The sequence below is a fragment of the Amblyomma mixtum genome, chromosome 3 (genome assembly GCF_055824585.1).
Source record: "Amblyomma mixtum isolate Tamu chromosome 3, ASM5582458v1, whole genome shotgun sequence".
In the NCBI taxonomy this organism is placed as follows: domain Eukaryota; kingdom Metazoa; phylum Arthropoda; class Arachnida; order Ixodida; family Ixodidae; genus Amblyomma; species Amblyomma mixtum.
Genome location: NC_143014.1, coordinates 55425791 through 55445682, shown reverse-complemented (window position 1 = coordinate 55445682; position 19892 = coordinate 55425791). Strand labels below are relative to the sequence as shown.

The 19892-nt window shown below is 42.4% G+C and overlaps 1 protein-coding gene across 1 annotated transcript in view; it reads left to right on the top strand.

Moving 5' to 3' along the window:
* The window catches only part of LOC149350247 (dnaJ homolog subfamily C member 7-like), a 30358-nt gene extending 15185 nt beyond the window's left edge, over positions 1 to 15173 (top strand). Inside the window, exons 8-11 of the mRNA XM_089576861.1 lie at positions 6494 to 6567; positions 8028 to 8174; positions 14687 to 14839; positions 14925 to 15173. Coding sequence (XP_089432987.1) covers positions 6494 to 6567; positions 8028 to 8174; positions 14687 to 14839; positions 14925 to 15034 — 484 coding nt within the window. The 3' untranslated portion in view covers positions 15035 to 15173. The remainder of the gene's footprint in view (positions 1 to 6493; positions 6568 to 8027; positions 8175 to 14686; positions 14840 to 14924) is intronic.
* The last annotated feature ends 4719 nt before the right edge of the window (positions 15174 to 19892 follow it).

Genomic DNA, 19892 nt, shown 5'->3' with positions numbered 1-19892 from the left:
TACCTTTGAAGTAGGTGCTCCCTTACGTTCCCGGTGCACCTTAAGTTGGCATTTCAAAGTTAGCCACTTGAGAAGTTTGTGTCGCAACGTCATCATTCTAAACTTACCCAGGCATCCAAATACAGGTGAATCAGATGCACACAGCTCTATTTTCTTTCTAGATTTCAGTGGTACAGATAACATCTATTGTGGGTTTCAGGGAGCTTTTTCTTAGGTGGTGGTGAGTGTGCTGACTTGCGGTTTTTCATCCCATTGGTCAGCAGTTGTGCATTCTAATCACTGCAGGAGGCTCTTCTCTAGCAACAGCAAGTGATAATGCGCCATGCCTGACAGGTGCACTGGGACTAAGTAGGCATTTCATGCCGCCACTTTTGCCTGTCGCTAGAAACAGTGCAGCAAATTGGAGTGTAAAGCCACTAACAGCCACTGACGTACAATTCGTATTCAGCATGCTCTCAGAAACGGGCTGTTCAGAGCCCAGGGATGCTGGTTGTCCTCTTGTGTGCTCTCTGGCTTGGATGTGCTCTTCGCCTTGTGCACCTGGCCTTGACTCGACCCCTGCCACGTAACTCTCACTGACAGACACGCAGCATGTCAGTGCTTTAGACAAGTATGTAGATGTTTGTAGACAGTCATTTGAATGAAGGCTTGTGGGTTGAGTTAAGTCATTTTAGAAGGCATCTGGTTAGGAAATTCGATTTTGCAATTTTCAGCCTACTTAATGACTCTGCGATTTTTGCATTGTATTGTAACGTGGGTGTTAGCAAAAATATCGCCAAAGTGCCTAATGGGTTAATTCATGAGAGTCCTTATGTGTTCTTGCCCCGCATTGGGTGGCTTCTGTCACTTCTTTTTCTGTAGCTTGTTGCCGATTGCTTTCTGTTGACTTTTTTTTTCTTTGGATGTCCGATTAGTCCCCACCCTTTTCTTCCAACAGTGGCTGTAACCAAAAAAAGACCTTCTTAAATGACAGTTACACAACCTAACATGGAAACATTGCTGTTGTCTGGGAACCTTTCATGTATTTGTGACATTAGTGATATCGCTTAAACAGCATTTTTAATATTTAAATTAGACACTTCTGGGAAGTGTGAATGTCCAAATGCTCCTGCTTACTTGTGCTCAAGAGGTCAGTCTTGCCATTGGGTTTATTGTTTCTCCCATCTGCAGAAGTAAAAGAAGCTCATGTTCTTGAGGCAGTTTTCTTTTTTTTTCTTGATGATCTTAACAGCCTGCTCAGTGTTTAGAAGAAAATTGAGGTTTGCCACACTGATGACACCTGCAGGAATTGCATTTTACTTCAGGGTTGTGAAACATTTCTGTTGACCTCACTGTTTTCAAACTAGTCTATTCCTTCTTTTGACCTTTGTTTTTATGAACACCTCAATTTACAGCCATAATAAGAGTACAGCTGCAGAATCTAGGGTGGCTGTTCATCCTCATTTTTAAATCAATTTGTTTAGGCTCATATGGGCTATTTGTAGTATTGATTGGAAAAATCGGTCATCTTGGTAAACAGATGCAAAAGTTTTGAGTTAGATGGTCTACAGCAGTAGCAGCAATGGCCCGTTGTAAAGACAATATGGCGTACCTTATGGCACGGCTTTTGAGGTCTCTTTTTGCTTGGTGCCTCTATTCACTCCGATCATTATACTTGCATTGCCTGTGCTAGACTTCCACAGCAGTGCCATCAACCGTGCAGGCTTCAAGTACTCAAAGTTAAAAGAAACTAGTCACAACTTTTACTTTGGCTGGCCTGTTGTGCAGTTAAACCTGAATATAACGAAGTTGAGAAAGTCGGGGATTTTTTGTTTCATCCAGGTTTTCGTTACATGCAGTTTTCGTGAGAAAGAAGAACACAGTACAAAAACCAAAATAACAACTAAATGTAGGTTAAATCACCCTGAAAATGTTTACCGAAAAATGTTTACCAAAAAAACCATTACTCGAAGCCATAAACACAGAGAAATGTTCCGTGATAGCATAGCGCAACTGCCGCAGCAGCCGCCACCACAGCTCGCACAACGCTGCAACTACTGGGGTGAGGAGAGTGGGAGAGGCTGGGGCACTGCGGGTGAGCTAGAGGAGAGGAAGTCATGCTTCTTCCCTCTCGGTCTGCCCGCCGTTGTTGCCCCAGGAAACGGGCTCTTTGCCTTGAATCGCTGGCACTCTTCACTGTGCCCGCTCCAGAGTATCGATGCGTGAAATTGCGCGAGCGATCACTGCTCGTGACATTTCGTTTTTGTTATGTTGAAACAATGAACGATAGTCTCGCAGCTATCGTTACGAAGTGCGCTGTAGAGGTAGGCGGTAGCATACTTCGACAGGATATCAGGAAGCTATCTCAGGAGACTGAAGATCTGATTAAGGAATGCCAAAGCATGAGGATGTCTAACTCCACAGACAGAATAGAACTAGCAGAGCTATCGAATAAGTGCAAGGCGGCCGACCTAAGGGGGTTTAACATGGAGAAAATCGAGCATGCTCTAAAGAGCAGAGGTAGCCTAAAAGCAGTGAAGAGAAAACTAGGCATAGGTAAAAAACCAGATGTATGCGCTAAGAGACAAAGAGGACAATGTCATTAGCAATATGGATAAGATAGGTAAAGTAGCCGAAGAGTTCTACATAAATCTATACAGTAGCGAATGTACTCAGAACATTACTGAGAGAGGCATCCCGCCAGTAACGAAGTGGGAAGTAAGAAAAGCCTTAGGAGCAATGCAGAGGGGGAAAGCAGCTGGTGAGGATCAGGTAACAGCAGATTTGTTGAAGGATGGAGGAGATATTGTGCTCGAAAAACTAGCCACCCTGTATACGCAATGCCTTGTGACCTCAAGCGTACCTAGAGCTTGGAAAAACGCTAACATTATCTTAATTCATAAGAAAGGAGACGTCAAGGACTTGAAGAATTACAGACCAATCAGCTTATTGTCTGTTGCCTACAAGGTATTTACTAAGGTAATCGCTAATAGAGTCAGGACAACCTTGGACTTTAGTCAACCAAATTATCAGGCAGGCTTTCGTAAAGGATACTCAACAATAGACCACATTCACACTATCAATCAGGTGATAGAGAAATGTGCAGAATATAACCAACCCCTATATATAGCCTTCATTGATTACGAGAAAGCATTTGACTCAGTGGAAACCTCAGCTGTCATGCAGGCATTGTGGAATCAGGGTGTAAAAGAGTGTTATGTGAAAATATTGGAAGATATTTATAACGATTGCACAGCTACCATAGTCCTCCGTAAAGTCAGCAATAAAGTTCCAATAAGGAAAGGTGTCAGGCAGGGAGACATGATCTTGCCAATGCTATTCACCGCCTGTTTACAGGAGATGTTCTGAGGCCTGAAATGGGAACAGTTGGGGATAAGTGTTAATGGAGAGTACCTAAGTATTCTGTGATTCACTGATGACATTGCCTTGCTAAGTCACTCAGGATATGAACTGCAAAGCATGATCAATGAGTTAGACAGGCAGAGCAGAATGGTGGTGCTAAAAATTAACATGCAGAAAACCAAAGTAATGTTCAACAGTCTAGCAAGGGAACAGCAGTTCGCAATTGGCAGCGAGGTGCTGGAAGTAGTAAGAGAATATGTCTATTTAGGGCAGGTAGTGACCGCTTATCCGGATCATGAGAAGGAAATAACTAGAGGAATAAGAATAGCGTGGAGTGCATATGGGTGGTTCTGTCAGACCATGAATGGCAGTTTACCAATATCCCTTAAGAGAAAAGTCTACAACACCTGTATCTTACCAGTACTCGCCTATGGGGCAAAAACATGGTGGCTAAGGGTTCAGCTTAAGTTAAGGACAACACAGTGAGCTATGGAAAGAAAAATTATAGGTGTAACGTTAAGAGATCGGAAGTGGACGGAGTGAGTGAGGGAACAAATGCGGGTTAGTGACATCCTAGTCGAAATGGAGAGGAAGAATTGAGCTTGGGCAGAGCACGTAATGCAAAGGCAAGATTACTGCTGGTCCTTAAAGGTAACGGAGTTGGTTCCAGGAGCAGGAGCGTAGGAGAGGGCGGCAGAAAGTTAGGTGGGCGGATGAGATTAAGAAGTTTGCAGGGATATGGTGGCTGCAACTGGCAAAGGGCAGGGTTAAATGGAGAGACATGGGAGAGGCCTTTGCCCTGCAGTGGGTGTAGTCAAGCTCATGATGATGATGATGCCCTATCATTTTTCACTGCCTTTGAGCATGAACTGTTGTACTGGCACGTGGTATGGCATTCCAAAAGCACAAGCAACGGAGATGCGCAAACAGCGCTGGCACACGACGTGTTGTCTGAACTCCAGTCGCTCGTTGCGATCGTTGATGTTTCTCTCGTGTCACTTCGTGCTTATCGTCGATCGTGAAACTTTTCTAATTTCGTAACTCCGCACAAGCTAACAGATAGTTGGATTAGCTAGTTCTTATATCAGGGTCAAGCGCCGCTACACGTTTGTTACATGGAGGTCTAATTACACGTGCTTCATTGGGTGTGGTATTGGGTGTTATATCGAGGAATTCGCTATATAGAGGTTCGTTACATCCAAGTTCAACTGTACATTATGAACATGCATCGTCTTTGCCAAATATAACTGAGCAGCCGCGTCGGCAGCTGGAGCTGGCTCGCAGCTGAGCAGCAGTGTTGCCGTCTCTGGCACTGAACAATGCTCCCTGGCTGCGAGTGTAAACTGACTGATGTAAGCTTGTGCCTTTGTTCAATAATGACAGCGCTCCGAAGGCATGAAAAGCTTGTCACAAATGCTGTCTGCTTATTTATCGTCCAAAGGAGGAGAGCGAGGGGGAAGTTTTGGATCAGCCAGATTGTATTCGCAGCAGGGGAGCAACGGCCAGCGCTACAAACAGCAGTGCCACCGCTCGGCTGCAAGGCAGCTCCGGCCGCCAACGCAGCTGCTCGGTTACTTTTAGGAAAGACAGTACAAATATTTTTCAACACTGATGTTTGTCATCCTGTTGATAACTGAGCTGTATTTGCTCACACTCTTCGCTGCACCAAGGTTATAGTGCAGGCTTCGTTGGCATGGCACATTTAATTACCGTATACTGCCGTGCATAAGTCGACGTTTTTTTTTTAATGTCCTTCCAAAGTTGGGGGGTCGACTTATAATCGGAGTCGGCGTATATGAGGAGTCTTAAAGTCAGCCTATATGCGGGGTCAAAAGTAATTTCGACCAAGTCGCAAATAATATCATGCCCCATGCGCTCGTAATTCCGTAATAGTTGTCAGAAACGGTGTGAAAGTGGATCTGCTTAAAAAAACTTGAATTTAATTGAGATATGCACCAAAGGTTTGTTTTAATACGATAGCAACTTGTTATTGACAAACCAACGGCAGCAGTGGCTCATAAGATGATGATCGCAACTGTGTCCTCACAAGTGACGACGAGTCAGAGATGTCTCGTGAACAAAGAAATGTTTCTTTATGACTCGGCCTTCTGAAAAACTTTTTGGGCGAGCTAGGACTGCAGGGTGTGGCAGCGTCGACCTAAATTCGGAGTCTAACTTTTTTTTTGCCCAAAGGGGGCCGCGAGTTGAAGGGTCGACTTATAATCGGCAATATACGGTAGTTGATACGGTACTTTTTTTTTCTGTGGGACCATTAATAAGCGACTCTGCCCCATCAGCACATCATCAGCCTTAACCATTCTGCATTGTTCAGAAGTGAGCAGTGCCACTGTACCTTTTAAATTAAAAAGGACGCCAATCAAAAAACTGAAAAAACACATCTGAGAGCCTACATGGTTCCTGTAGATCATGGATCATGGATGTAAAAGGGGGGAAGGGCACTTAGGGAGGTCTCTGCTGAATATGCCACGACACAAGTAAGAGCCTTCTACGTAGGCACGGCTCAGTGTCCAGCACAATGGTACCCTCCAAGTCAATCTTGTGGTCAGATGCCTCGCAGTGTTTGACATCCGCTTTGTTCTTCTTCATTCTTTCGGTGAAGTTCTTTGTTTCACCAGTGTCAGATGCTGAGCAAGCACTTTTAGCAGGGGATCTTGCATACCACGCCTTGAGCCTTTTTTTTTTCCAGGTCTCTGTTCAGTGATCTAGCGGATGACTAAACAAGGCCTTAAAAAAGCAAGCTGCAACTCACCCGCAGTCATATCTGATGAAAGAACCATGCAGGCTCTGAAATGTTATGTTTTTTTCAGTTTTTTGGTTGGCGTACTTTCTAGCATCAATTAAATTCCTTTCCAACCAGACAGACCTCTGTCGAATGTTTTCTTTGAACTTCTTAACCACTGTATGTTCAGTTACTTTTGATGTTGTTTTTGTCTTTGATAAGGACTTTGCAACTGTGTTGCTATCACTGGTACAGCTCAGCCCTTGTACATCTTGGTGCTCATGATGCAGGCTGAAAGCTATGGTATTTATGTGCAGAAACTTTGCTGCCACAATTATTCTCCCTGGACAAGATAGTTGAGCAAGATGCACGTGTTCTATTTCTAAAATCTTTCATCTCTTCCCTTTGCAGCTACACGGATCTGGAAATGTATGAGGAGGCTGTGCGGGACTACGAATGTATTTTCTGGAAGGACCAAACTCGAGGTACTTTCCCTTTTGCCGAGTTTTGCTAACACATGACTGCAGTGCCTCGGAGTAGCACAAAAGAGGAGGCTTACTTTGATGCTTAACCAACTCTCAAGCATTTGCACATCTTTCCCAGGTTATGTGATCAGCACACATAGAATCAGCATGGTTGGAAGAGCATCAGACTGCCAGCATTGTTGTGTACCTTTGACGGGGGAGAAGGGGAGCTGCCCTTATCTGGTACTCACCTATGGGGCAGAAACATGGAGGCTAATGAAAAGAGTTCAGCTTAAGTTAAGGACAATGCAGCGAGCTATGGAAAGAAAAGGGATTAAACATGGGTTAATGACATTCTATTCAAAATCAAGAGGAAGAAATGGGCTTGGGCAGGGCATGCATTGCGAACGCAAGATAACCCAGGTCCTTAAGGGTAATGGAGTGGATTCCAAGAGAAGGCAAACGTGGCAGGGGGTGGCAGAAATTTAGGTGGGCAGATGAGATTAAGAAGTTTGCGGGGACATGGTGAGCGCAGCTGGCAAAGGACAGGGTTAATTGGAGAAACATGGGAGAGGCCTTTGCCCTGCAGTGGGCGAAGTTGGGCTAATGTTGATGATTTGTGTAGAATCAGTGCTTCCAGAACCGGTTCTGTGGAATTAGTAATTCTCATAACTGATACAACTGCGCCCCAGTGCTAAAAAAAATGTATTTCCAGCGAAGTCACACTCAAGCGGCGCAGCAGTAGAGAAAGGAAAGAGGAAAAGAAAAAAAGAGGTGCTGCACTGGAGTGCTCCGGAATAATTTCAACTATGCTTGAGGACCTTTCACGTGCATTGACATCACATAGCACATGGGCACCTTTTTGCGTTTCGCCTCGATCGAAACGCAGCTGTCACGGCCAGGTTTGAACCTAGAAACTGCTACATAGGCAGGAAAACACTAAAAGCCATTCTTAATGTGTTCAAATGTAATACCTTACTGAGCAAATCAAACGTGTGTAGGAGTTTTATCACAGCCTCTTCTGGCTCTATAATACGTAGTGAGAAACAGACCTGCTTTGTGTGAAACCTCAGTTTTGTGCTACCAAGTGACCCTAGTGTATTTTTTCTTTTTCTGGTTTTGAACACTTTTCCTAAACTTGGAGTGGCAGTACACTGGAGTTGTGGAGGACGAGTTTTCTGTTGTGTCAACTCCTAGCAGCAAAAACTTGATGGGAAGAATAGTTCTGATGGCCTGCGAAAGCACTAAAATATTTTATGACTTTCTTGTGTAAACATTTATAGCTAATAAAGGAGCCAGTTTCCGAGATCAGGCACATCTTTCACCATGGTTGGAGTGAAGCATTGCCTCTAACCACATTTGTGTGCGTGCGTGTGTATATGTCGGCATTTATTGCAGACTGCCAGTGTATCATGCATGGCTAAAAGAGAGTCATGTGTGTTCTTGTATGTACAACTTTTTTCTTGCCCTCTTCTTCACAGAAAACAAGCAACTGCTGGATCAGGCAAAATTAGCGCTAAAGAAAAGCAAGTGCAAGGACTACTACAAGGTGCTCGGAATCCCGAAAGATGCAACTGTTGACGACATCAAGAAAGCCTACAGGAAATGCGCCCTCCTCCACCACCCTGGTAATTTTTTCTGTCACTGCAGTAGAAGTCAAACCTGCCAACATAACATGGCAGAGATGAATCTTCCATAGAATTATGACTAGTAGAAAATTCTAGCTATTAAGAAAATTTAGGGGCGAATAATTGGATTGATGCAAAGGAAACATTCCTCTTCCACTCGCCAGTTTATTCTAGTTCTGATTCTGTTCCAATTCTGAGTCCATTGTCTTTCAGTCCCCAATCTTTTCCAAATCTGATTCTATCCGAATTCCAGCTATGCAGTCACACAAAATGTGTTGCATTGTTGGATCGCGGCGAGTCCTCTTAGGCAACAGGCATTTTTTAGGAGCTGCTGTGGTCTCTTAGCAGCCAGCACCATTCAGTGATCAACTGTGAGAGTATTGCAGGATTGCTCCAGCATGGCCGACATTGCCAACTTGGTAGCATGGCCCAAAAATGAACGCATTTCAAGAGAAAGCGAGCGAATCATCGTTTTTACAACTTTGTACAACCTAGAGGGTTGAATTCTGAGTTATTTTTTTTCACAAAGGATATTCAAAAATTGGTGCTCTCTTTTTGAAGCAGAACATGCATGCATGACATGACAGAAGTAGTGTTGTCAGGCGCCTGAGATCGCAGTGATATGCATGCCCTCGACGATCAACGTGCCACCATGCTTCGTGACAATAAACGCTTCTAATCGTATATTGTGAGCTTAAGGCTCCGGCTGCTTTTAGTGTTCTAGAGAGTGTTCTAGCATAGCCGCATGGCTAGTGCGACCAAGAAGGTCATGTGTGGCCATATCTCCCATTGCGTCATGTTTTTCCGCACTGCCCATGTGGTTGTAGCTACTGTAATTCATGTATTTAAGTACAGGAGAGTACAGTAAATACGGCACTACTGCTGTAGTGGTGGCATGCAAAAAAAAATGCGACCACAGTGCACGCTGCAGAAAGACCTTTGTAGCAAGGGCATCATTTCTTGGGTATCCCAAATATAGTAGCTCTTCACATGTCAGAAAAAGGGGCCACATTTTACTAGCGATAAACAAAGGTGGTGTTGCCATACCTGGAAATAAGTCGCTATGTTGTATTGTCACTCGCGCAGGCACATGACACAGAAATACTTTTACTGTGATTTCGATGGAGGCAGGGCACAAGCACATTTTTTCTGATTAATTTAAATTCCCATTGATTTAACGTTCCCTGTTATAACATCGATCTTCACGAGGCCATGGAAAGTGAAAGGACATGAAACTGATTCGAAACTGAATGAAGAATGGGGCCAGCCAAAACTTTACTAACCATCTGTAGTGCCATTGTTTCTTAGCATATTTGGGAAAGTTCTCATCAAACAGCGTCTTAAAAAACCCTGTGAGAGTCGAATTTTTTCAAGGAAAGTTTCCATCTGGGTCAAATTTTTTGTTGTTGGCTTTGAATGAACAAAATGTGTAAAATCGAAAAAAAGGGAAAAAAGTTTAGGGACATTATTTTAGTCACAGCATCACTCAAAACTGCAAAAATGTCCAGTATGTCTTTGCCATGTGATAGTCCTTCAGTCACTACTCTCTGAAAAGTCCTTGTCACATTCTGCACACATAAAACAGGTTATGCAGTCTGCTTGGAGTGCAGATCATTTTAGCGCTGACATGGTACCTTTAGAGGTTTGAAGCATTCTGTCTGGAAAGTTGCATGCCTTCAGTCGTGTTAGGCTCTCTGCATTTGGTCTTCGAAACTTTGGTAGTTTGACCTGGTACTGTTCTGATTAGTCGGAAGAGTCATCACTGTTACCGCCAAAAGAGAAGACAGCACGTGCTGCCATAATACAACTTTACCAGGCATCTGCACAGCTCGAAGGAAACTGAGGAAACAAAGCAGAGAGCGATAACGCTCCGTGAGCATTGGTAATAACGAAGGGAGGACAACGCCAATCAAGATAAAGATCAACTTTCCGTGGCTCTCTAATACCAGGTAACGTATGCAGAAAAACTGTAAGCATGAAAGCGTGTCACTCTGAACTATGTGAAGAGTTGAAGGTCAAAATCAGTTCTCTTCTTGTCGGCATGAAGGTAATGCAAAATTTTTGTAATGCTTCTTGTAAGTCATAGGAGGTGGGAGCACCTCCTGGTGGGTATATGTTTTCAGTATACAGTGGAACCTCCATTATATGACTTTCAGGAGAACACGGGAAACTGTCGTAGAATCCAGGCATCGTAAAATAAAATATACCTCAAGTGATGCATTCACATAATAAAGGTGTCCGCTACTCTGGCTTTGAAAAATAAATTAAAGTTCTTTTTCCCCGCATGTTATAAAAGCATCCGTTTTTGTTCTGCAAGAATTAGTTCCGAGACCACATGCAGCAGGCTTCTCGGCGTCAAAGAGGCAGCTTTAGACGAGGCGCACGCTCCTGTCCCTGTGCATTAAGTAGACGTCACATGCACCCCGAAAACTATCATGAGAATGATGATTTGGACAACATGCCAAAAATATAGCTGCTCTAACCCATCAAAGACGTTTTGCGACATGCAGTATGACCATGCCAGCGATATGTATTTCTGTTCAGACTTCATCTAGAACTGCTGTCACACCACAGCAGCAGGAAGCATTGTCTGCTCTAGATTTCATATCATAAAGGGGGAAAAAAAGAGAAGAAAAGTACGACGTTCACCTTCAACACGAATGCACCAATGGCACGCTTTCTGGGTGCAGAGGCACCAAGTGTTCTGTAAATTTGAATACTCAATTTTGGCATAGTTACACACAAAACATATGTTCAAGATTTTTTATTCTCCTAGTATTTTCGAATGGGTATGTTTAATATTTTTGTGACTTTTTGTTTGAGTATCTAAAACACTGCCAATCGAAGATTTTTCTTTTGTAAGCACTACGTATTTTTTTTTCTTTGCATCATTGTAAAAAGAGTTCTTTTAGCTAAACTATGATGTACTGCAATAAAGAAAAAATTCTAAATTATTGGGTGAGAAAAAATTTATGGCCACTGCCCTGGTATTGCTAGTTTTCCCACGTTGAGGAAAGAGCCAACTGGGGTCCTACACTCAACTGACCGTAATGATGATGTGGTGAACAGTTTTGATCAGCGCTCCAATCATGCAAACTGGCCATTGGTTTTAGGCGCCTCTTGCCTCGCCTGCTTTTCTTGGTTAATTGCCGAAGGCGGTGTGAAATGAATCGTACCTCCATTTTAATGTGAAGTTTTAGTGTAATGGTAAACTGGTAACCAGGGGAGACCTTTTATAAGTGGCAAGAAGTGCAAAGGGACAAGATATTGAAAAGCATACACCAAAGAAATGAGACTGCAAACTTTGAGCGAAATTACCATATTTACTCGTGTAATATGCTGACTTTTTTTCTTTTAATTAAAGCTTCAGAAAGGGAGTGGGCAAATTACGCAAAGATTTTGTGAACACTCCCTAAAAACTCTACAAAGGTAATAACGTGCATTATGTACGACGAACCTCCAACTCACTCCTCTCGGTGGCCAAAAAAAAATTGACCCGAAATAGAGAGAGAGAGAGAGAAACATTTTATTTTCTTTCAACTGAAAGTGGAAGACAAGGCAAAAGGCATGGAGCCTGACAAGGCCTCGTCTCCCGTCTGAAATTCGCAGTGGGCACCTTCAATACATATACAGGATTTCCTCCTGTTGAAACGGTATACATAATGACAGGAGAATATAAAATACATTTAAACACAGAATGATGGTTATAGATTAAACAACTTCCGCGGTGAAACAACACAAAAACTTAGGTTTCGCGACAACACATTTTAGTGAAGACATGAATTAGCGTTTGTGATGGATGACACTGAGAGAAAACTGTGGAAAATTTACAAAAACTAAAGGTTTGCATATGCCTTACGGGTATATGTATAAATTATCTTCAGTGATCTGTAAAAATTGTTTATAAGTTGATTTGAATGACTTAAATGCTAGCGTAAAATCAATGTAGTGTCCATGGCGGTTAAGTATCTTTATTACTTGATAATCAATATCCTGTTTACCATAATTAGTTCTAATTCTTTTAGTTGTATGTGTATGAGTTCGGAAGCTGTAGTGTGGCGACCTACCTGAAAGTCTAGTGTAAAGCTTTTCTTTGTGGATTAATTGCATCAGTTTAAAGTAGTATACTTTATTGGCCGGTAACATATCGTGTCTTAAGAATAGTGGCTGGGTTGTTAAGTCACTTATTCTGCCTTTATAATTTTCAAAGAGACATAGAACACGTTTTTGCAGCACGAGCAACCTATCATAATTTCCTTTCGTCGTAGTGCCCCACACTAATATTGCATAGAGTAGACGTGAGTAAAATAAAGTGTAGTATAGAGTTTTTTTCAGCCAAAGAGGGATAAGTGGAGCTATACTGCTCATACAGCCCACAGCACGGGAAAGATCGGTTAATAGGTGATTAATATGTGGGGTCCAAGATGAATCCTCACTAAACCAGACACCTAAAAATTTCTGTGTTGGTACCTGATCAAAGTGTTCCAGTCTGAAATTAAGAGTAATGCTTTCTTTAGTAGGTTTGTTAACGGGCTTGAAAAGTATAAACTTCGTTTTGTGCGTATTCAGTTGCAGGCTGTTGTCCTGTAGCCAAGTAGACAGCTGAGAGAGATAAAGATTAGCCGCTTTTTCTATATCCTTTGTACATTTACCTGTGAAAAATAAACTAGTGTCGTCAGCAAAGAGAGTTATGTCAGATATATAAGATGCATAAGATGCATACCCACTTCCACCCCGCCCCATGTTATGTAGTTCCCTGCAGGATGTGTTGATGGTGTGTGCACAGCTCAAAGCAGTAAACTCACAACAAAACAATTGGGAAGGCAGCGCTCAGAGGCAATTTTAGATAAAAGGCATTAAAACTCTGCCCTCGCTTGTTTCCTGGCTGACTAGCAGTGAAATTTCGATGTGGAGTTGAAATTCTAGAGGCCTGTGTACTGTGCTTTGTCAGTGCATGTTAAAGAACCCCAGGTGGTCAGATTTCCGGAACCCTTCACTACAGTGTCCCTCATAGCCCCAGTCGCTTTGGGACGTTAACCCCCCCCACACACACACACAAAAAAAAATAGTGCTGACATTCAAGTTGTGAAAACAATAGTATGCTAGAAATTATTGTTAGCAATCAGTTTGCTTTGTGTACAAATACTTTGTCATTTTGTGAATGAAGCTTTCCTTTGAGTGGACATGCTGCTGTCACTTGGAATCATCTGCTGTAACTGTCACTCACAATACTGCCGCTAGAAGCTGTGGTACCTACCCATAGTTTGTTCCTTTACTAAGGTGTGTTTTCAGTTGCCTTCGTTGTTTAGCCCTTGGACCAACCGTGTAAGCAATGGTGTACAGTGTCAACTTGCAGCTTTTTCTGAAAGTGGGCTGCAACTAGCAATGATTTCTTTGTTTCAGGTGCATTTTGCATCCTTCGTCTTGCAAATAAGTTGGTTTTTTATGCCATATAACTACCACAGTAAATCATATTTTGTGAAACAGTGGGTGGGGTACCACGTTGTCCATTATTTTTGCGCTGACGCATTTTGCCACCAGTTGTAATATTATTTTTTCCTCAATTTGAAATAGAAAATATTGCCATGATCCGTTGATGTTTACTCAACAAGTCGTGGCATTTCAGTGCTGCTGTTTTCATCACTTACTACAGTTTGCATGAAATTTTGCACTGGAAAGCTAACAAACTGTCTTTTATGAGGCCTGAATACACTATATTGGGGAAGAATATTTATTTTTGATGGGAGCAAAAATGGCGTGTGAAAAGGTTAATATAGTTTTGCCTCCCGGGCTGAAATGGATAAAGAAAGTTTGCCAGAGTAGTAGTAGTCTAGTCTTGATACTAATCCCACAGGGTTGCAAAAAATATTTGTATAATCTAAAGCAAACAAAACCTGTATGCATAAACATCAGAAAGGCATTCATGCAACCTGTGTATGGCTGATAGGATTTATATACAGCCATGCCACTGCTCACTGTGCATGCTGCGTAACTGGCGGTCATGGCATCAGCAGTATGCATTCAGCGCTCGAGTCTGCAAGGTTGGACTCATGGCTCATATGTTCATATCATATGTAGTGGCATGGTGTATGTTTGGAACATCCAAAATTCTGTTGTACACAATGCAGTCTGGCCAGGGAATTCTACAGATTTGTACTGTACCGAGAATTTTATCAGCCGTGAACTTATCATCGAGTTAGCTTAAATCTACCAACTTTTCTTTGTTTGCTTCATCTGTGTGTATGTGGTTTAAACCGAAAGGGCATGAATACGTGGTTTGTTTACAAATTCAATTTTCTGTTTTTATTCCATGCTTGTTAGCTCCATTTCAAAGTTGGAAGGTCATAAGAAGGGAAATGTAAAACAGTGAAGGTGATTAAGCGTGCAGTATGAATACCTTGGTGGAAAACGTTGTTATTAAACAGGGGTTGCTGCTGTTGGGCTTTCCTGCCGTAGGTGTTATGTTTTTGTTGGTGGGATTTGCTTTGATAACATTCTGTTCTCTCTCCCAGATCGGCATTCCAATGCTTCTGAGGACGTGAAGCGTGAACAGGAAGAAAAATTCAAAGAGCTTGGTGAGGCCTACAACATTCTTTCTGACCCCACAAAACGAATGCGTCATGATGAAGAGAGAAACTTGGATGAGACGGAAGGCTGTCCTTCAGGTAGGTTGAAAACGCTTTTATGGGCAGTGTTGAGTGACATACCACTTGTATATTTGCTGATAACTGCTTTTTTTAACTTTTACAGATCCCAACACCCATGCTTTCTGGAGATTCTTTTTTGAGACACCTGAATTCTCCTTCTCAACAAATGCCAATTCTTCTCAATATAACCCAGGATTTGGTTTCGGCTTTTAGTTCCGATAAACTTTGGCTGAACAGTGTATCATGTTTGTTATTGTTAAATCATTTTCAGGAAGAACCTGCTGTATTATTTTGCATTCATTCTCAAAAAACATAACTGGCATGTGGCCACATTTTTGAACGTTCCTATTGTCTGGTTCATGCTGCAGAAGCAGTTTTCATACAAGAAGTCTCTTGTCTGAGGTTTTTTTTCGTGCATTAAAGGTACTGTTTGTAAATGATGTGTAATGTTCTCTTCATGGCTTTTTCAGTTATTCTTCATGGTGTTGGCTGCTAGCAGTGTCATATGAAGCAGTTGGTATTGCTGTTTGACTCGGATTTAAGGAAGGCAAGAGTCCTATTTTTGTCAGTTATCTATCAGCTGTTACAAAGGCAGTTAAAACTGTTTAACTCTCAGTCCTGTATGCTCTGCCCTTGATTATCCATTTATTTTAAGAAGAGTAGTTCCGGGTGTTGTAACCGTATACAGGTAGATATTTTCGTCTTGGGGTAAAACCCGAATTCTTGCACCCCAAACACACTTCTTAAAAATTGGGATAAACCCAATTTCTAACTGGAAATCCCGCTTCTAGAGAACACATCAGGGCGAGGAATTGACGGGCTCATTGTGATATGCATTTATATGAAAGAGCCTAGAAAACTTGGTTTCCTGAACAAAACTGCACAAAAATAAGCAAACATCCTGATCTCCACAGGAGTGCATTCAACTGGTGACTTTAAACCTTTTTTAATGCTTGTGATTCATGACATGGCCTAATTTGATGATATGTTTGAAAAGTAACTTTTATAAGTGCAAGGCCAGAATGCAGGTTCTCATTAGGCATTTATTAGGCGTCATATATCAAGCGCTATCCGACCAAATGGCGTCCTGCCCCAGTACGCTTGCCCATTTAAAATAGCCCGTGTGATGTTTAATGACAGTTTTCGCAGTGTACATGGCAGGTAGGTTTTTACATGCACGCAAAGTGCTGCATAAAAAACTGACATGACAAAGATTGATGAGAGATTGACGTGACAAAATAATTGGAATAGAGAAGAAAAAAATCAATTTGAAGAACAGTTTTTTTTGCGTGAGCTGTCGTATCTATGTTCCTGAAATGTTGAACAAAAGGGATATTTTGTGTTCTGCACAAAAACAAGCACTTGCAGTTAATTATATTTTGTTGCAAAAAAGACCCGAAAAAGCAAAAACAAAATATGGTGATTCCTACTGAATAACCTATTTGTACCCAAATTTGAACTAAAAAAGTGTTGTCCGGTTTTTACCCCTTGAGTTCTGGAATAAAAAAAAAACGAAAGGCCTATATAGCACAGGCTGCCACACCCAGTTAACTTGAGCCAAGTCTTCAAAAATGAAAGGCACTTCAGATGTGAAATTAAATGTACGAATATTTTTGATAATAGAGTAGATTAACTCTGGCTATTTTTGTTTTCCGCATAACTAGGTTTAGTTATCCAACCTTTTCATTTTTGGATGGAGACCCGGAGAGTGATACGCAAAGTTGTAGAGCACCTTCAGAAACCATCTATTTTCTCTGTGATGTGTCTTGCGTCACCCTTTTTTTCTACTTTCCAAACGAAGCATGTGAAATAAGAAAAAAAAAGTGACTGAACGTTTTCGCTTTGTAATTGTGCTGCTCTGAAGCATGGGATAGGTGAGCAAGGTCAGCTGCAGCGTGACTGGGATCATGGAGAAGCGACAAGGTGCTATGCTTGTTGTAGGTATCTGTGCCTCTGGCTCTTGACGAAGCAATTTGTCTAAGACTGCGAAAGAAAAGAAGAAACAGCTTTTTGATTCTGCTTCAAGGCAGGAAAGGGTGAAGCACGTTAGAACAATGCAAGGTGATGACGGCAGCAGCAATTTCGTCATTGGATAACAATGCCCTGATCAAGTTTCTACTTCGTGCGAAGCAGTTCTAAAGCGTTTCCATTTATCGGGTGCTCCTCAGGCACACATATACCTACGTGTTTTTGACAGCAACATTACTACCTGGCTGGGATCTGCGTAGATCAGCAGACATGCCTTACTCCAGTGTGGAAAGAACGGATATGGTTCTGGCTCTAGGTGTATAAAGTGTACATAGAAGGCAGGCAGTTAAGGTATTTTTACACTGACATCTAGGTACGTGTCCAAGCTCAGTGATGATTGTCCATAGGTATGAGATTCTTTGGCAGAATCGTATGTTAACAAAGAAACTACATAAGTATGCAGCTCCGGGCAAGGACGTGGGGACAGATATGCTGTCAGTTTTCTTCAGAAACCCAGGCAGGTGTTTGTAGTGTAGGTGCTTAAGCTGGAGTATCAGTCTTGAGTGCGGGAAAACTTCATTCCTGCCACATTCAACACCACCAAATGCTATAGCCATACAACTCCCGAAGTCTAAAAGACTTTGCGAACTGGATTCTAATGAAGACTGACGATGAAGCTAACTTCTCATATCACATACAGTGAACATCCTCAATGCTCTCTATTGGGAGAACTGCCACTGCGTTTTGCAGGTACATCATCAATATCAGTGGTCGTTCAGTGTGTGGTGTGGAATTTACAGTGATGCCATTATTGGGCCAGTGTTTTTTTCACAACATACAGGCGAAAGATACATTGAAGACGCTCTGGATGGGCCACTTAAGGATTTTCTTTGCAAAACTCCATTGCCTAGCCTCAGTGATACCTGGTATCAGCATGATGGCGGTGCATGCTGCCCAAGGCAGCAGCAAAGGTTGCGAGTGGCTGGATAAGTTTTCCCACAGCAGCAGTGGATAGGGCGGTGTGGGCCCATTGCTTGGCCTGCAAGGTAGCCAGATTTAACTTTCCTAGATTTCTTTCTTTGGGGGCAAGCCAAGAATCCAGTCTACCGAACACCAACCACGTCAGACAAAAGCAAGACTGCAGCTCCATTTCCGAGACCATGATCCACTGAAAATATGCTGATAAGATGCCAGACTATACCTCATAGCGCTGAACAAGAAGAGGACAAGACAGGTGCTGGCAACACGCTAGACGCTGGCAACGCTGTCTACATACACGGCGAGAGAGAGAGACGGGGGTGACGGGGGGGGGGGGGACCTACACAATTGCAAGCAGGCAAAGAGATCTTGACTCCTCGCGGCTTCTTCCGCCAGGCGGATAGCTTGTTGCTGTGGAGCAGGGGCCTCGCTCCGCAGCAGTGCTTCCCAGGTTTCTCTACAATTTATATTCGCTTTAGCCCCTGGGGAGCTATAGCGCATTTCCAGATTATGTGGTCGAGGGTCCCTCTTGCCCCACAGTTCTTGCACTTATTGTTTTGTTTCTCATCTCTATCGACATGATATGCCCAGACTGTGTTTAGTTTGGAGGTGCCGCCATGTGATTGCCTCCCTATTGTTTAGACTCTTATCCGGTGGTGGCACCAGTCTCCTCTGTAACCTATAATTTTCGACAATCTCTGCTTAATTTTGCAGACGCTCGTCTATGTTCCAGCAGTCGAGCGGCTCCGCAGCTACCCGGAAGTAGAGCTCAGGCTAACTCGTGGGCCCCGTTGTTGCCAGGAACGGACGCGTGTGCGGGAGTCCAAATTTATTTATTTATTTATTTATTCAACATACCCCTAAAGGCCCTCATTCGAGGGTATTACATGGGGGGGGGGGGGTCACATGTAACAGGAACATTGTTAACAAGCAAATGAACTATAAATATGCTAAATATAACATGTGAAAATAATTAAGCACCAGAGAATAAAGAAACAGGCTAATAGAAAGCAATACAATAATAGGTTTAGGAAAACAGAAAAATTAGGCTTATTTTTCTGTTTAGCCATCTACTCCCCAGGTAGCACCAAAACATTGCGATAATGAGGATCCATAGCGCGCAAAATTGAAGGGACACAACACAAGCGCTAGCGCTTGTGTTGTTGAAGGGACACTGTTGTCTCCCTTCAATTTTGTGCGCTATGGATCCTCATGTTGACTACCCACTAGCCCGAACCCTGACCCTACTAAATTGCGATACTGTTACGTTTTTGTTACGCTGAAACTTTATTTAAATGTACTTAATGTCCTTTTCTTCTAACGTCTTTGTATTGTTACATATAAATGTTAGAATAACCTTCTCCAAACATTCATGAAACATGTAAGCAATATAAATGGAACTTTCTCGAAAATCGTGAAGCAGCCCCGCACAAGCATGCAGGCCTGCCAGGGGTCGTGGCGCACAACTTACAACGCTTTGCAAAAACCAGCAACAAGAGCGTCACCTCGACTACACTACAGCACAACATGCAACTCGTATTCACTCACCTCCGAACAGATATCATGCCGTTGAGCTTATGAACTTACTACTGTGGGATGTCTTATGAGTGATAGTGTCGAATGAGTAAAAACTAAGTTCTGGAATAAAATAATGATGCTCTTCATGCAATCTATTGCGAGTACTATCTAAGAGATGTGGTTACAAGGTACTGTTAGTTGAAAAACATCTTACTCTACGAACAGTGAGAAAAGGTCTGGAAATCCATGCTCGTAATATGTTGTTTCAATGTTGTTTTATAGTTGCGCTCTAATATTATAATAAAATTGAGAAAATTATATTAAAACAATGTTTGTTTATAATGTGAAAGTAACGTTTCCTATGTAACTTATAACTTTATATGTTATTTTTAATGTTAAAGTAAAGTTACAATGCAACATTTAACTACTGCAACTCACATAACATTTTTATAGCACTATTCTAATGTTTGGTGCTACCTGGGTTCTGGCCAAGGATTCTGGCCATGGCCAGAATCCTTGCCGCTTCCGGCGGATCCTACCCTTTCCAAAATTATAGACGGCCGTTTTGCTATCGCTAACTATAAAATTGGCTTCTGTTCCAACGCAA